The 15,727-nt window shown below is 38.5% G+C and overlaps 1 protein-coding gene across 5 annotated transcripts in view; it reads left to right on the top strand.

The window, feature by feature from the left end:
• Positions 1–15,727, top strand: part of ARHGAP12 (Rho GTPase activating protein 12) — a 139,372-nt gene that overhangs the window by 105,418 nt on the left and 18,227 nt on the right. For all 5 annotated transcript variants that reach the window (XM_075550328.1, XM_075550329.1, XM_075550330.1 and 2 more), the window contains 3 exons: positions 235–296; positions 5,656–5,737; positions 14,647–14,748. In XM_075550328.1, the coding sequence (XP_075406443.1) occupies positions 235–296; positions 5,656–5,737; positions 14,647–14,748 (246 nt within the window). The remainder of the gene's footprint in view (positions 1–234; positions 297–5,655; positions 5,738–14,646; positions 14,749–15,727) is intronic.

The following is a 15,727-nucleotide window of genomic DNA, read 5'->3' on the forward strand; positions in this document are numbered from 1 at the left end:
TGTGACAGAAGGAGAGAAGGAAACATTTAATTGTAAAATTACAGAAAATATAGAAGCATTAGGAAATAAAATTCTTAATGTACGCTAGAACTAATTACATTGCATACTAACTAATCATTTCTCTTAAGCTCACTTTTAGAGTACCAGATTATTTTGATTCAGTCGTGTATAAGAACCTGGATCTCACTGTCTATATGCATGAGGTATAAATAGTACTATTATTCTGTTCTATAGGGTCAAGAGAAATATGGATTATTAAATGTAACTAAGATTACTGAAAATGGAAAAAAGGTTCGGTAAGTATACCAACCATTAATGTTCTTAAGTTTTTTCTGAAAAGATAAAAATGAATTCCACTGAATTATACAGTTAAAAGTAAAGTGGCAGGTTTTATTTATTTTACCACACAAAAAATTTTTTTTAACAAAGGTACTTTGTTGAGCTCTGTGGAAATGCGTAAATTTGAAAATGATGGAATGAATGATTTCTTAGGGAAGCATCTGCTTCAGATGACATGTCACAGGAAGAATAGCAAAAACACAGAGAGTGGCCAACTAGTCACGTGCACTGCGGCTTCTGTGTGTGGTCAGCATCCATCCTGACTCTTAGCAACCCTGCAGGACAGAGTAGAACTGCCCTGTAGGGTTTTCTTGGCTGAAATCTTTACGGAAGTGGATTACCAAAGTCTGCCCAGGTCTTTTCTTGCATGCAGCAGCTACCGCTGTCTTTCTGGTTAGCTACGGAGCGAGTGCTTAACCCTTGTGCCACTAGGGCACCTCCTGTTTGCAATGCATATCCCCAAAAAGGAAAAAATAGAAAAATAAATGTTCACTTTCACAAGTGAATTCTAAAGTCAAGGAATAATTGTTCTTTTTTTTTCTGTACATTGTTTAAGTCAAGGAATAATTTAAGGAACACAGTTACAGTATTTGTAAAGTTACTTCAGGGTGCTAAAAAGAAAAACCTTCCAAATATCAAAATCTGACAAAAAGAAACAAAAAAACCTTTCTATTAATTCAAACTTAAAAATTCATGCTACTCGTAAAATATAAAACTTGAGCAATAAGCTTGTTTTAGTTTTGATTTTGAAATCATAGCATTTCCATAAAAATTTAAATGAAAATTTAGCAAGTCAGATTTAAAAAAATGACCAAGTGGAGTTTACTTCAGGAAAACAGAGAAGGTTCAGTGTTAGGATATTCTCATTGTGTTAGACCACATTGACTAGAGAGACAAATTCATTGACACTGCATATATTTGTAAGAGAGAGCTTTATATCAAGAAGTAATTATGCATCAAAACATCCCAGCCCCATGTCGATCAAGTCCGTAAGTTCAATATTAACCCATAAGTCCGATATTAGCCCATGAATTCCTCTTGAGACTCACACAGCACATGCAATGATGCTGAATGCAGGAAGTTCACAGGCCGCTGGGTGCAGTCTTGTAGCTCCAGTCACAGTGAGCGCATCTCCAGGGGTCTTGCTGCCATCAGCCTGGCTCCATGTGGCTTGCAGTCTCCATGAGCTGGAAGTTGGAGCAGAGGGAGAGTGGTCTGGCCTCCAGTGACCTATTTATCTTCCTCATGCCTCCAAATGAGGTCATCAAGGGTTATCTGTTCCAGGGATACTTTTTGGTGGCAGGACCTCTTCCCTTTTTTTTTAGCAAATTCAACATCAGTAAAGTCCTGCCTCTTTTTGTTGGTCTATGACTTTTTCCTTCAAGAAGAAGAGCTTTGGCGATGCTCATTTTGAACTCTTGTAGACTTTGGGAATTTGTGAATTACCATTGAAGTGAATCTTTTTTTTTCTTCTTTTTTTGAAGTGAATCTTGGACTTTATATCTTCCCATCTATCTCTATTTATCACTTCCGATACAATAGGACAGTTTAGTTGCTCTTCCAATATAAACGTGAATTTGAGAGCTTCACCATCAATATAGTAAGCAGTGTACCCCAAAATTGCTCATGTTCTTGGCTACTCAGTGCAAGAGACTCATTGGGATTTTGCTGGTTTGCATAAAGATTTGATTTGTCAACAATTTGGGTAATGATATCCTTCGAGAAAAAATGTCTAAAATATTCAACAGAACGTTTTACTACCCCAGAAGAATCTATTTGTCCTAACCACTCAGACATAGGCCTAGCTGTATCGTCTCCAGAAATGTGCCGCCAAAGAGGAATTCTTCGATTTGTTGATGTGGACGGCTTTGAACTTGTAGTAATAGGAATTGATTCTTGAACTTCAATAACTGAAGCTTCTAACTCATCTTCACTAGTATTATCATTACTAACTAGGAGGTCTTCTAATTCATCCAGGTCAAAATAATCTGGTGTATACTCAGTTCCTATCATGGGAAAAATTAAATATTGTTATCAAAATGGTTTGAATAGCCATATAATTAAAATTTTATATTGTAAAATCAAAAATTTAAAATATAATACACATTTTATTTACCAATTTCATCCATATTAGCATCTGGTTCCTTGTCTGAGTCTGTACCACTTCCATCTAGGTCATAAATTCGCTGTTTTCCATAAAACAAGTCACAATTCATGCTGTGGTAATTTTTGTCATCGTCGATTCAAAAACTGAATGTAACGAATTCATTACATTTGCAAAAAGCGGAAATATAAATCTAATGTTTTTATGAGTATTACACCTTTGATATAAAAACTACAGTTTTATGAACACATACAAAAAATATCAACACTAAAACTTCACTAGGTTGAAAATTATCATAAAATGTACTGAACGCAAATGACCAATTATCCTCAAGTGCACAATCGGTCAAAACATGTGCTACTATTCAAGCATGACTAGCGGTGTGCATTTGTACTAGTAAAGCGTGACGATTTCGCCGACAATTCCTCAGCTCCAAAAGCTTTATAATTTCGGTACCAGATATGTTTTAATTAAATGTTGCAAAAACGTCACGCTCAGCGTTACAGGGTTAACGCACACAAGTTGATAGAGTAGGTAACTGCCACACTCATCAAAAGAGAATAATCTTATAATCTGTTTCATAAATATTCTGTAGGTTTTTGATAAAGTCTAACATCCATTCTTAGTGAAAATGCTTAATAATTCTCAGAACAGCTAGACATTAAAATGATATGACTCATAGCAGCCTGCTAGTTCATTTTCTAGTTTTACTTTATTGTAGCCAGAGACTGTTATATACAGTATATGTCTATTCTTTAGATTTGTGTTATTCAAAGTTGGGACAAAAATCAAGAAATAATTCTGAAAATTTTAAAAAGTGCATTTAAATATTTTCCATAGTAGGAAATCATGCTATCATAAAAGAGAATATTTAGGGGTATGTGATCTTAGAAGTACAAATAGAGTTTTTCCAAAATACTTCCAAGAGATCCACACAAAAGAAAGAAAGAAAATGAAAGTGTAGCAAACATAGGGAAAACATACACCAAATATATCAAATCAGTAATCAACATTAATTCATATTCAGTTTCTGATAGAATAGGGCACTTGGACTGAAGCACATAGCAAAGTATTACATGAAAAGAACAAAACAAAAACCCATCTTACAAATGATTCAGAGTGAGGAGGAGCATGTCAAAGTTGTACCAAGTGAAGCAGGACTAGGGATCTTAATAGCAAAGCTCAGCAAGGATAGTAAGAATCACAAAGACAGGAAATTTAAAATGATAGAACATTGTGGATAAATACACCATAAAGATCTAACCACTAGGCTTGGGCATTCTCCAAAGAAAGTAGTATTAAGTGTAGGCAGAAATTACAGGGAATAAAAAGGAAAAGTAGAAACTTATTTGTAGTAAACCTTCTTTCACGATCGCTAGTGTATAAATGGATTTAAATTTTTTTCTTAAAGATACATTGTGATTCATAAAAAGAAAATGACTAATTAGGAGTTTCATTAGTTGCATTATTCATGAAACTCAAGCAGCCATAAATGAAACCAAACTCACTGCCTGCCATCTAGGAGCTTCTGACTCATGGCAGCCCAGTAAGACGAGGGGCAGCTGCCCTGTGGGCCTTCAAGACTTCTCTTTACAGGACTAGAAAGCCTCATTCTTCTTCCTCCAAGGAGCTTCGAACTTCTGACCTTACATGGTTAGCAGCCCAGCACACGCCCACTCTGTCACCAGGGCTCCTCCCAAGTAGCCATAGAAGTTAATAAAATAATAAAGCTGGTCTCATGGAAAGACTCTAAACTGCATTCTGAAAACAAAAAATCCAGCTTTTGAGCTTGTAAAATTTTCACAAAACTGGCTATCTGTAACTGAAAGGTGAACCTTAATCAGCTCCTATAGTAGATGGGGTTGACATTTGTTTTGTCTTCTGACAGCTGAATCTCTTTATCAGGTGGTTTTAATTTATGTTTTCATCTTCAAAAACACTGATGCAAACATTTTCTAGGCCAGAGCTATGTAGGGCTCGTGGCACAATGGTTAAGCACTTAGCTGCTCACCAAACGGTCAGTAGTTCAAACCCACCAAGCTACTCCACAGGAGGATCCTCACCATCTGCTTCTGTAAAGCTTTTTCAGCCTTTGAAACTGTTGGAGGCAGTTCTGTCTTACAGAATCTCCATCAGACAGCAACAGGCTGAGTTAGATGTAAAATAAGTTTACATTTCCAGTGGGAGGGTGACGTTTAACCATAAATCTCTACTATATAAAAAGGGAAAGTGATTAGCTTCAAAACTAAATAGCAACACTGATAACAGCGTATTGGGGGTAAGTCTTACCTACCTATCTGGAGATAGAGTTGATAGTGGAAGATTTCTTTTTATTGCATTGGTTACCTCTGAGAATGGATTAGAGCAGAAGAAATGAAGGGCCTTTTCTTTACATGCTTCTGAGTATTATGCATGTGTGTTGCTTTTATGATTTAGGAAAATATATTTTAAGACTTCATTTTAATAATAATTACCTCAGTAGTCAGCATGTAGTTTATTGCATACGTACAGTACACCTAGTGTCTACTCCTTCCTTTGTGCATCCTTACTAGGAAGGGAGAAAATAAACAAGAAATAATCCCCCCCCCCAAATTACCATGGTCACAGCTCTTGAGTGAATTTCAACTCGTAGCCACCCTGCAAGACAAAGTAGCACTGCCCCCAGAGGGTTCTGAGACGAGTGAACTCATTTTGGGGGTAGAAGCCCTCGCCTTTCTCCCTCTCAGGAGCGAGTGCTTGAGAACTGCTGACATTGTGCTTGGTTGTGAGCAGCTCAGTGCATACCCCACTGTACTACCAGGGTCCCATGGGCTATTTAGTAGTGTGTACCTATAAAGAATTAGGGCAGCTAAATATGTTTGTCTTAAGTTTTAATCATAAGTAATAATCCTTGCCAAATGTAGCATTCAGTTTGTGTTATTCTGAAATAAATTAGTGCTCTTGATCAATAATGTACTGAGTTAATCTCATCAGGACATATTTTTGGGTAGCAGTCATAGCTATTTTGATAGCTTATGTGTGTGATTCCATTTGTTTCCATCCTTGGCACTGGAAAATGATTTTTTCAGCATTATGCCCCCAACATACCAAGAAGAATATAATCTAGTGACTTTCTCTCGTGTATAGCACTGACCATAGTGAAGTAGGTTCCAGTTGATAAACTGTGCTGGGAAGACCCGGCTAGTGTGTAATTGGCATCTTTGTAATTACAGAAAGAACTGGCTGTCCTCCTGGGCGGTGCTGCAGGGCTCATCTTTGCTTTTTACCAAAACGCAAGGAAGCAGCACAAGTTGGGTAAGTAGTCTCTTTAGAGGCTTTATGGATTTAAGTTATTTGAATGCAATTCTACCTGAATTTCAGAGAGTAATTTCTGAAGTTCTACTAACTATAGAGCCAGTCTATAAATAAAAGTAGATAGCATCTTCCTTCCTTCTTTCCTTCCTTCCTATCATTTTATTGGGGGTTCTTACAGCTTTTATCATCCATCCATCCATCCATCCATCCATCCATGTCATGCTCATTTGTACATGTGTTGCTATCATTTTCAAAACATTTTCTTTCTACTTAAGCCCTTGATATCAGCTCATTTCCCCCCTCCCTCATGAACCCTTGACAATTTATTATTTTGTTCATGTCTTTCACAGACCGGTGTCTTCCTTCACCCACTTTTCTGTTGTCTGTCCCCCTGGGAATGGGTTATATGTCAATCATTGTGATCACTTCCCCCATTCTCTCCCCAATAGATGACATCATTAAAAAAAAATCCTTGTATTTATTTTTTAATTAAATCATTTTATTGGGGGCTCGTACAACTCTTATTACTAAGATGACATCTGAAGGACGTATTTGACTCATAGGAAGAGGAGTGATAAGAAAGAAGAATTTTTTTTAATTTAAAGAGAATTTTGATTATTGAAATCAGCAAATTATCCACTGAATGGGAAATTGGGGCTCAGTACTTTGGAATTATAGAATAAATACATTTCTGTCACGGTGTTCAACTCTTAATATATTTGTGACTTTGTTGTTTCAGATATTTAGTAGGAAAACAGGTAGTAATGTGGCAAGCCCTACTTCAGATTGTAATATATGACCCTTGAGTATTCTTTAATGATTCTGGTGTCAATATTATGTTAGCCAGTTTGTAGAAGAAAATTTTGGGACTTTTTATGTTGTGTATTTACTGTGTTTATAATACCAATTCTGAAGATTTTATAGATGAGAAAATGAGGCATAAAACAATCAAGCAAAAAAAAAAAAACAACAATCAAGCATGTTGCTCAAGGTCTTATAAGTTCCAAGTTCAAGTCTAGGTTTAGAACATGGACATTTTGGCTCCATTGTCCAGACTCCACACATTTCTAGAATTGCTTTATAATTGAGTTTGAACGTTAATGGCTTAAAGAATATTTAGAATGAAATAGATTTACATGCTTGGTTTGCTTTATAGCCTGTCTTACTTAAAACAACTGCATTTCTTTAAAATTAATGGGGACTAAAATAATTTAATAGGATTTATGGACCATATGTTAGATGAAAGAGAATTCTATATATTAACAATTAGATTTTAGTCATCTGCATTTATATTGTAGCTTGTTCTGAACTGAGAGTGCCACAGAGTGCTAGTTGTCAAATAACAACCTGAAACTCCACATGGACCGAGCATAAATGTGAACATTCTAGAACATTCTTTTACTGTACTGCACCCATTGTTTGCGTTGCTCAGTCAGTGCAGTTGAAATAACCTCAGAGTTATTGTCCAAATTAAAATAATTGATCCCATGTGTGACATGTCTTAAAACAGATGGACAGGTGTGTCTTTCTACTTCCCCTGAGGTCAAGGTTGGTTCTTTTTATATTGACACTCTTCTAGAGGACAGTTACCTCATTTCTTCTTTCCTACACATGGTTCAGCTTTCACTGGAAATTAGAAGAAGAAAAGGAGTGGAGAAATAGAGATTAATTTGTACTGAAAAAGTACACATAGAAAACTAGGTAATGGTCACTTATGTGATAAATGTTATTGATGTTACTGATGTTAAGGATTAAAGACTGTGACGTACGCATAAAGAGCATCTAGGAAGGGTGGTGTAGTAAGTGGATGCATCATCAGGTCGGCAGTCTTATATGTGTTCTAAAGAAAGGTTTTCACTCTTGAAGAATTTACATAATTCAAGACTCAAAAGTAATCCTTGCAAAGGGTGTAAGACATTTCAATTGATCAGTTGAAGTATGTTACCATGTGTCAGTAATGGAGACAGTTTAAAATTTATTGAGCCTGCTTTGAAGTTATAGAATTCTTAATGATTGTTTAAATTTAGCCTTGCACTGTTTAAATTGTTTAACAATGCTTATTAAAATTGTTAAACAATATTGTTTAAATTTAGGGTCACCATGAGACACGATCTCCCCTTACTGACCCACAGTGTTGTAGGAGGCAACATTGGAGACACAGTGTGGGAATGGTGCCCTCTGGCCCCACCCCACCCCACCCCCCAAACCAGGGTGTAACTTGAAGGGACTGCAACAGAGCAGCAAGGGGAGCAAAAGAATAAAAGTCCCTGAGAAATTCTGAAAAAAGACTTCAGACTTGTGGGAGCATGGCATGGCACTGTATCAGACCCGATTGGAAATCATTCATAAGGATCAGCAGACAGACCTGCAACTATTCATAGGCTATTTTTTTCTCTCTTAAAAAATGTCTATATAAGATAGGCAGGATAAACAATCCCGAGGAGATAACAATGGGACCCCACAGTTACTGGGGGACAGGAGGAGGAGGAGGTAGGGGAAAGGGAGGGGGGAGCCAACACACCCAGGGACTAGGGAACAATAAGAGATCTGAAATCGATGTCAGGGAGGGTGTAGAATGCCTGGGAGGGTTCAATCAAGTGTAGTGTAGCTGAGAGGAAGTACATAGAGCCAAAGGAAGGTGGAACATGATAGTGGGACAGGAAGAAGGTAAAAAGAAACAGAGGAAATAGATAGTAGGCAAGACATTTATAGAGGTATGGACATAGGTATATACATATGCAAATATATTAATATATAACAGTAGGGATATAGGTCTATGTACATATATTTATAGGTTAAGTATTAAGGTAGCAGATGGACATTAGGCCTCTACTCAAACCCTCCTTCAGTGCAAGAACACATTGTTCTAATAACCCGGCATTCTGTGATACTCACCTTTCCAGCATGATCGCTGAAGACAAAATGGGTACATAAGCTAATGTGGTGAAGAAAGCTGATGGTGCTCCTCTGTTAAAAGATATAGCATCTGGGGTCTGAAAGGTTTGAAGTTAAGCAAGCAGACATATAGCAGGGAAGCAGTAGAGCCCACACAGAAGAAGCACACCACCTGTGTGATCACAAGGTGTCGACAGGATCAGGTATCAGGACCAGACGACCCAAAATAAGCGACCATTTTGATGCGAACGAGGGGGGTTGGAATGGAGACCCAAAGACCATCTGTAGACATTTGGACATCCTCTTACAGACAGATGGTCACAAGGAAAGGACGAGTCAGCCAGGGTACAGTATAGCACCAGTGAAAACGCACAACATTCCGCTAGTTCTTTAATGCCTCCTCCCTCCCATTATCATGACCCCAGTTCTCGCTTATGAATATGGCTAGACCAGAGCATGTACACTGGTAGAGATAAGAGTTCTTGACACACAGAATCCAGGACAGATAAACTTCTCAGGACCAATAATGAGAGTAGCAATACCATGAGGGTAAGGGTAAGGGAGAAAGGGAACCGATTGCAATGATTGACAGAAAACACACCCCCTGGGTGGGGCGAACATAGAAAAGTGGGTGAAATGAGACAGTATTGTGAAATATGAAAATAATTTATAAATTATCAAGGGTACAGGATGGTAGGAGGGAGGGGAAAAAGAGGAACTGATACCAAGGGCTCAAGTAGAAAGGAATGTTTTGGAAATGTTGATGGTGACACATGTACAAATATGCTTGATACAGTTGATGGATGGACTGTGATAAGAGCTGTAAGAGGCTCCAATAAAATGATTAATAAAAAATATTTAAGGTTGCATTCTTTGAATTTTTTTCATTTAGAGGAAATTTTGTTAATATATCATGTTAGATTGACATAATTAAAATGCGGTCACACTGTTTTATCGTCTGTAAAAAGACTAAACAGATGTAGGACGTAGTAAAATGCCTGGTTATGCATTCAATGCTTTATTTTTTTTATGGGAAAATTTAAAACCTCAGATTGTCTTGTTCCCCCCTTAACCCGTTGCCATATTAGCATATTAAAAAAATGAAAGTTTGCTTAAATGGCCTAAGTAAAAGCCAGTGTGATTGTCTACTCAAAAGGTATGGGTATCTACAATATATTTTGATATATCTGCTGCACCTCTTGAAGAGGGTAAAGAGCACAGATGCCACCTTGAAGACTGCGGTGTGCCCGATCGAGTCCATTCACAGTAGCCTCATGCTCGTGAAAGTTGGACAATAAGTAAAGGAAAAAATAAGGCCACGGAATTGATGAATTTGAAATAACGAATTATTGACTGCCAGAAGAACAATTTGTCTTGGAAGAAGTGCAGCTAGAATATTCCTTAGAAGTGAGAATGGCAAGACTTCATCTTACCTACTTTGGCCATGCTATCATGAGAGATCTCGGTCCATCGTGTAAGAAAATGTCAAGGGTTAGTGAAGAAGAGGAAGACTGTCGAAGAGATGCAATGACTCAGTGGCTACAACATTGGGCTCCAGCGTCAGAACCCTTGTGAGGGTGGTGGAGGACCAGGCAGTGTTCTGTTCTGTTGGGCATAGGCCCTCTGAGAGTCAGAACTGACTCAGTGGCATTGAACAGCAACAACATACTCATAAGTATTAAAATTTGGTGTGCCAGATTCTCTATTATATTAGTGATTACAATTGTTCAAAAAGAATTGTAAAAAAAATCTGAGCTCTGTTTCTCTGGTCTATAACCAATAGATATATTGTAGGTAAAATGTATTCTGTTTCCATAGTGGGATTACATCTTGCCTGAAGATAAGAGTCTAGTGAAAATTGCCTTGACCATCCCTTAGGAATAGGCAGCATGAGAAGGCAGTCTTTTTAACTGAGCTGACTTTTTCCTCTGCTGTTAGAACAGATTCTTTTTCCTGTCATTGAAATTGGGAGGATGATGTTAAGGGCCCATAATGTAGGAAAAGTATGTTTCTTTAAACATTGGCATCATATTTAGTTCCTGAAACTGCTGAGATCCACTTGAAAGAAGCAGGCTGACATCACGTACCCTCTCTCTCTTGAGGGCACACAATCATGGATGGACTGCTGAACAGGTTCATTGCTTGATTTACTAAAAAATCTGTTCTGCTTTGTATTTATTTTTTGTTGAGTTTATGTAGAGCTAAAATCAAGTAAGTGCGATGTGCATGTGCTGCATGATGCTTTGGAAGATACATTTTACATAGATGCTATAAATCAAACACCCTGTTGTCATGTTGATTTCTAAAATCTAGTGAGCCTTCTCTTTTAGACTAGATATCTTCTGGATATTCCCACCGGATTGTTCTATCAGTAGTATACACTTACACTTGGCTTCCCTCTCAAGTTGCTTTCATTTGTTCAACATTCATACTGGTGTGTTAGATTCTGGGCATTGTGTTAAGCTTGTGGGTTTATGGTTTATATAAGGTATCTGTTTTAGGATAAAGGAATTTTCTCTGGTGGTGACAATGTGGGTTAGCTGTTGGACTGCTAACCTCAATGCCAGGAGTTCAAACCCACTGGCTGCTCCCTTGGGAGAAAGGTGAGGCTGCCAGCTCCCTTAAACATTCTGTCTTGTGAACTCTGGATAGGGTCTCTATGAGTAGGAATTGACTAGATGACAGTGGGTTCGATATGGATTTATTATAGGATAAGGGGGTGCTAGTGGATCTGTGGGATAAGTGTGGGATGACAGGTCAAACCCAGCAGCCACTGTGGGAGAGATGAGACTGACTGTCCCATGGTGATTTACAATCTTAGAAGGAACTGTTCTATCTTATAGGGTCACTGTGAGTCCCAGTCTACTTGAAAGCCCTGAGTTCTGTTTGTTTTATTATAGGGAATATAGTTTATAGAGGGCTTATGTAAGGTAAATAACAATGTCACTCTCTTCAGAGCTGACTTTCTATTAGGAAGGCTGACAAGTGGACAGCTACCCTGTGACATGACATATGCTAGGCACCCTCTCAGATAACATTCATCATGTTCCTTGAAAATCTAAAAAGTCACCCCATGAATACCTATTATTCAAAAATTTGATGTTTTTGTATTTTATTTCAGATTTCTAAATACAGTCACTTTGGGAGCCAGATAAAATTTTGGCATGTGGCTGTCCTGGACATGGTAGGATGTCTAACATATGCTAGGAGCACCCCTGCCCCATCCAGTGTGATAACTGAAAATGTCTCCATGCATCGCCAGTTGTCCCCTAGGAAGCACAGTTCCGATCATTCAGAACCGTTGTCCTAGAGAAAGAGAAGACACACTAATTTGTAGGACTTCTCCCAGGAGAAGACTTAGAGCAAAGGACCCAACCCAGCAGGGCACGAGGAGGAGATCCAGGGTTTCTTAGAAGGGACAGAACAAGATAGTGGGGGCCCAGGCAGCACTCTCTGCATTCTTCTGTGAATACAGACTGAGAGCCTCTTCAGAAGATTCATCGTCAAAGTAAAACATAGGCATTTACATAGTAATACAGAAAATATTTATGATACACCGTAGGACTTGGCAGTAATATTTGGAAGTTTAGCTTTGGCCCATGTTACATGTCTGCTTGTAGAACTGTTTGTTTGGTTTTTTTGTCCCATTCTGTATTTCTCTCGTGCGTCATTTTGCCATTGTGCACTGTTTTGACATTATTTTCTTCCCTTTTCCATCGAGCCATTCTCTGAGCTCTTGCTTTCGCTGCTTTCTTCTGGGAAAAACTGCCCGTCGCCAGCCTGCTGTTGCTTATGTGAAGTCTGACCCTGTGTCCACTGTCACTGTATGTGATCTCATTGCATGCCTCTTGCCACGGGAGTTCTGTTTTCTTGACCATCACTACACTGGGAATGATTTCAGTTGAGCAAAGTGGGAGTAGATTTTGCAAAAGAATAAACAGTAAACAAGAAATTCTGCCAGCCAGGCTGAATTCATTCCATGTCATGTCATTGCATATCTATGTGGTTGCTCTATCTTATATGCATCGTAGCTTACAGTTAATCATCTACATAGTATGTAATGACAAGCTCAGTTGAATTTTTCCTTTTTATTCAATAGGCACATTCAAGTTTTACAACTTTTAATATATCATTTCTGCTCAGAAAGTTATCAGTACCCACTACAACTTGATAGCAAATAAAATAATAATCATGTATGTCTGCTGAATGACTAAGGGTACTTTAAAAATGTAAAAACTTTATAGAATACAGTTAAGTAAGTTTTTTTTTTAACTCTGGTCTTTATTACGAGTCCACTAATAAATTCCACATGAGACTTCAGTTTTGTTTTGGTTCACTAATAAATTCCATACACATTCTGAATTTCATCTGTTATGTTGTAATGAGCGCATTTTTAAGTCCACACTGCCAATTGGAAAGATGCACAGGGGGAACAAGTGAGGTCAGACTGCTTTCTAAGTGTGATGAGTAGCGTCGACATTCCAGAGAGTGGTAAGTCAGGCCCTTCCTAATGATGTACATCGTTGCACTTGAAGTGGACGCTTCTTTCCAACAAGTATTTTATCACATGAAGAAGTTTCCTATAACAGCTCATCATGACCTTAAGATTATAATTCAACAGCTGTTGGAAGTCCTAACAGCAGTCCTGGTGATGTAGTGGTTACATGTTGGGTGCTAATCACAAGGTCAGCAGTTCAAAACCACCAGCCGCTCTTTGGAAGAAAGACAGTGCTTTCTATTCCTGTAAAGAGTTACGGTCTTGGAAACCCAGAGCAAACAATTCTGTCCTGTCCGAGAAGGTTGCTAGGAGTTTTAACTAGAATGGATGGTAGTGAGCGAGTGGAGCTCTTAAACCCTCCAAACTTTTCAATAACAGCACTATTTGCTATTCTTAGTTAACAGACTTACACAAAAATGTAAGTTAATGATGGTATGAGGCAGAGGAAGTATCTATTTAACTTAAGTTTTCTGTTATTTGCCGATTAGTTCCTGATGTGGTTAGGAATACAGTCACTAGCAAACTGCTTTTCATCTCAAGTCACTGATCGCAACGGTCTTCCCTTCTTCTAGGGTTTCCCTTCTTCTCACGGTTCCTCGTTAAGTTGCTGCAGCTTTTTAACATCAGACACTCATCATTTCTAAAAAGACTTTGTTTTAAGGAACCTGGGCTTACAGTTTTCTGTTTTCACAAGTTTTTGTTAGTTCCTCACAATGTAGTTTATAAGGCAGTGGCTTTCAACCTTCTCAGTGCTGCGACCCTTTACTACAGTTCCTCATGTTGTGACCCCCAAGCATAAAATTATTTTCACTGCTACTTCATCACTGTAATTTAGCTACTGTTATGAATGGGGCGACCCCTGTGAAAGGTTCGTTTGATCTTCAAAGGGCTGTGAACCACAGGTTGAGCACCGCTGCTCTGAGTGTTAGGAGTGTCTGGCAGGTGGCGTACACCAAGTAATGTTCATCCGTGTGTAGGAATGTTGCCTTGCCCTTTTTGGTGTTTGTTTTCTTTCGCCTTGCTCCCGTTGAGCATGCCATTTTCACATAGGCATATGCAGGCTAGAATGCATTTCAACAAATAGAATTGCTAAGTCAAAGGATGCATGCATTTGTAAATATAGTATTGTCAATCCCTCCCGCATTAGGCAAGAGTGCCTCTTATTGTATTACATCAGCAACATAGTTTTTAAGTCAGACTTTGGGAGTTTGCTTCTTTGTTTGTCTTCTGATGAGCGAGAGATTATTTCAGTGTGAATTTATTTTGGTTTTGTTGTTTTTGTGTTTATGCCAGAAATCCAACCATTTCCTTTCCTTTTCTGTAACCTGTATACTCCTATTCTTTACACATTTTTCAGTTGTAAACCAGAGGGTGTTATTTTTACAATATAGAAAGAGAAGATTTGACCTCATTTTATACTTGATTTAGTGATACTATGAAATTGGAGTTACTTCTTTTGAATGCATGCGTATACATGAGTATCACACTAAGCTTTCCCTTTTTCTCTGTACTGAAGTTCGGCAGTAATCAGTCTAAACCAGAGTTCACAGTGGACCTCAAGGGGGCAACGATTGAGATGGCTCCGAAGGACAAATCCAGCAAAAAGAACGTTTTTGAGGTAATACATTTCTTTCTAAGTGTAACTCGTACTTCTGAACTGTAATTGGATAGTGTTTTTGAGCTACTTTGGATATCGTCTTTTATTGTGACTAGTTAAGGCAGAATTTATATTGTGCTTTAAGAAACAACTTGGGGTGACTTGCATAAATGACTAGAACCCAAACTGCAGGAGGGCACTTCAAAAGTTCCCAGGAAAATGGACTTTAAAGATCATGGGGTTTGTCCTCCTCGGGTATAATGCTGTCTGATTCCTCAAGTTGTGCTTCCCAGCAGCAGCCAAAAGCCTTAACATTAAAGAGTGCATGAGACACAGTCGTGGGAGCCATGGTTCCATGTGGGGGCAGGAAGTGGGAACTGATAGCAATGGTGGATGTAGCGCCCCCTGCTGGGGGAAATAACAGAACTGTGGCTGAAGGGATACCTCGGACGGTATAAGATATGAAAATTCTCTCTATTATAATTTATTAAGGGAAATAAAGAGGAACTGATATCAAGGGGCTCAAATAGAAAGAAAATGTGAAAATGATGATGGCAGCATCTGTACAAAGTCTCTTGATGTAATTGATTTTGTGGATTGTTATAATATCTGTAAGATCCTCCAATAAAAGGATTAATAATAATAATAATAAAAGAATACATAAATATCCCCAACAGGGGGCAGGGGAAAAGTTAAAAGCCTTCATTTTGTTATTTAAAGACCTTCACAGTATCAGCTATTTGTGGCTGCGTAATAAATGACGCTGGAGCCTAGCAGCTTTAACTCAACCTCAGCGATGACGGCCTGGTTTTGTCGGTGCTGAGCTGGGTGGTGGTTCTGCTGCTTTCGACTGAGGCCATTCATGAAAGCTCATGTTCTACTGACTTGACTGGCCTGTGTGCTCTCAGACAGACTCATTCACATGCTTGGTCTGGGTGCCAGCGAGGCCCCGCTTCTCTATAAATAGCTCATTCAGAGAAGCAACCCCGAGCTGCTCTGC

Source organism: Tenrec ecaudatus, chromosome 5 (assembly GCF_050624435.1).
Source record: "Tenrec ecaudatus isolate mTenEca1 chromosome 5, mTenEca1.hap1, whole genome shotgun sequence".
NCBI lineage: Eukaryota > Metazoa > Chordata > Mammalia > Afrosoricida > Tenrecidae > Tenrec > Tenrec ecaudatus.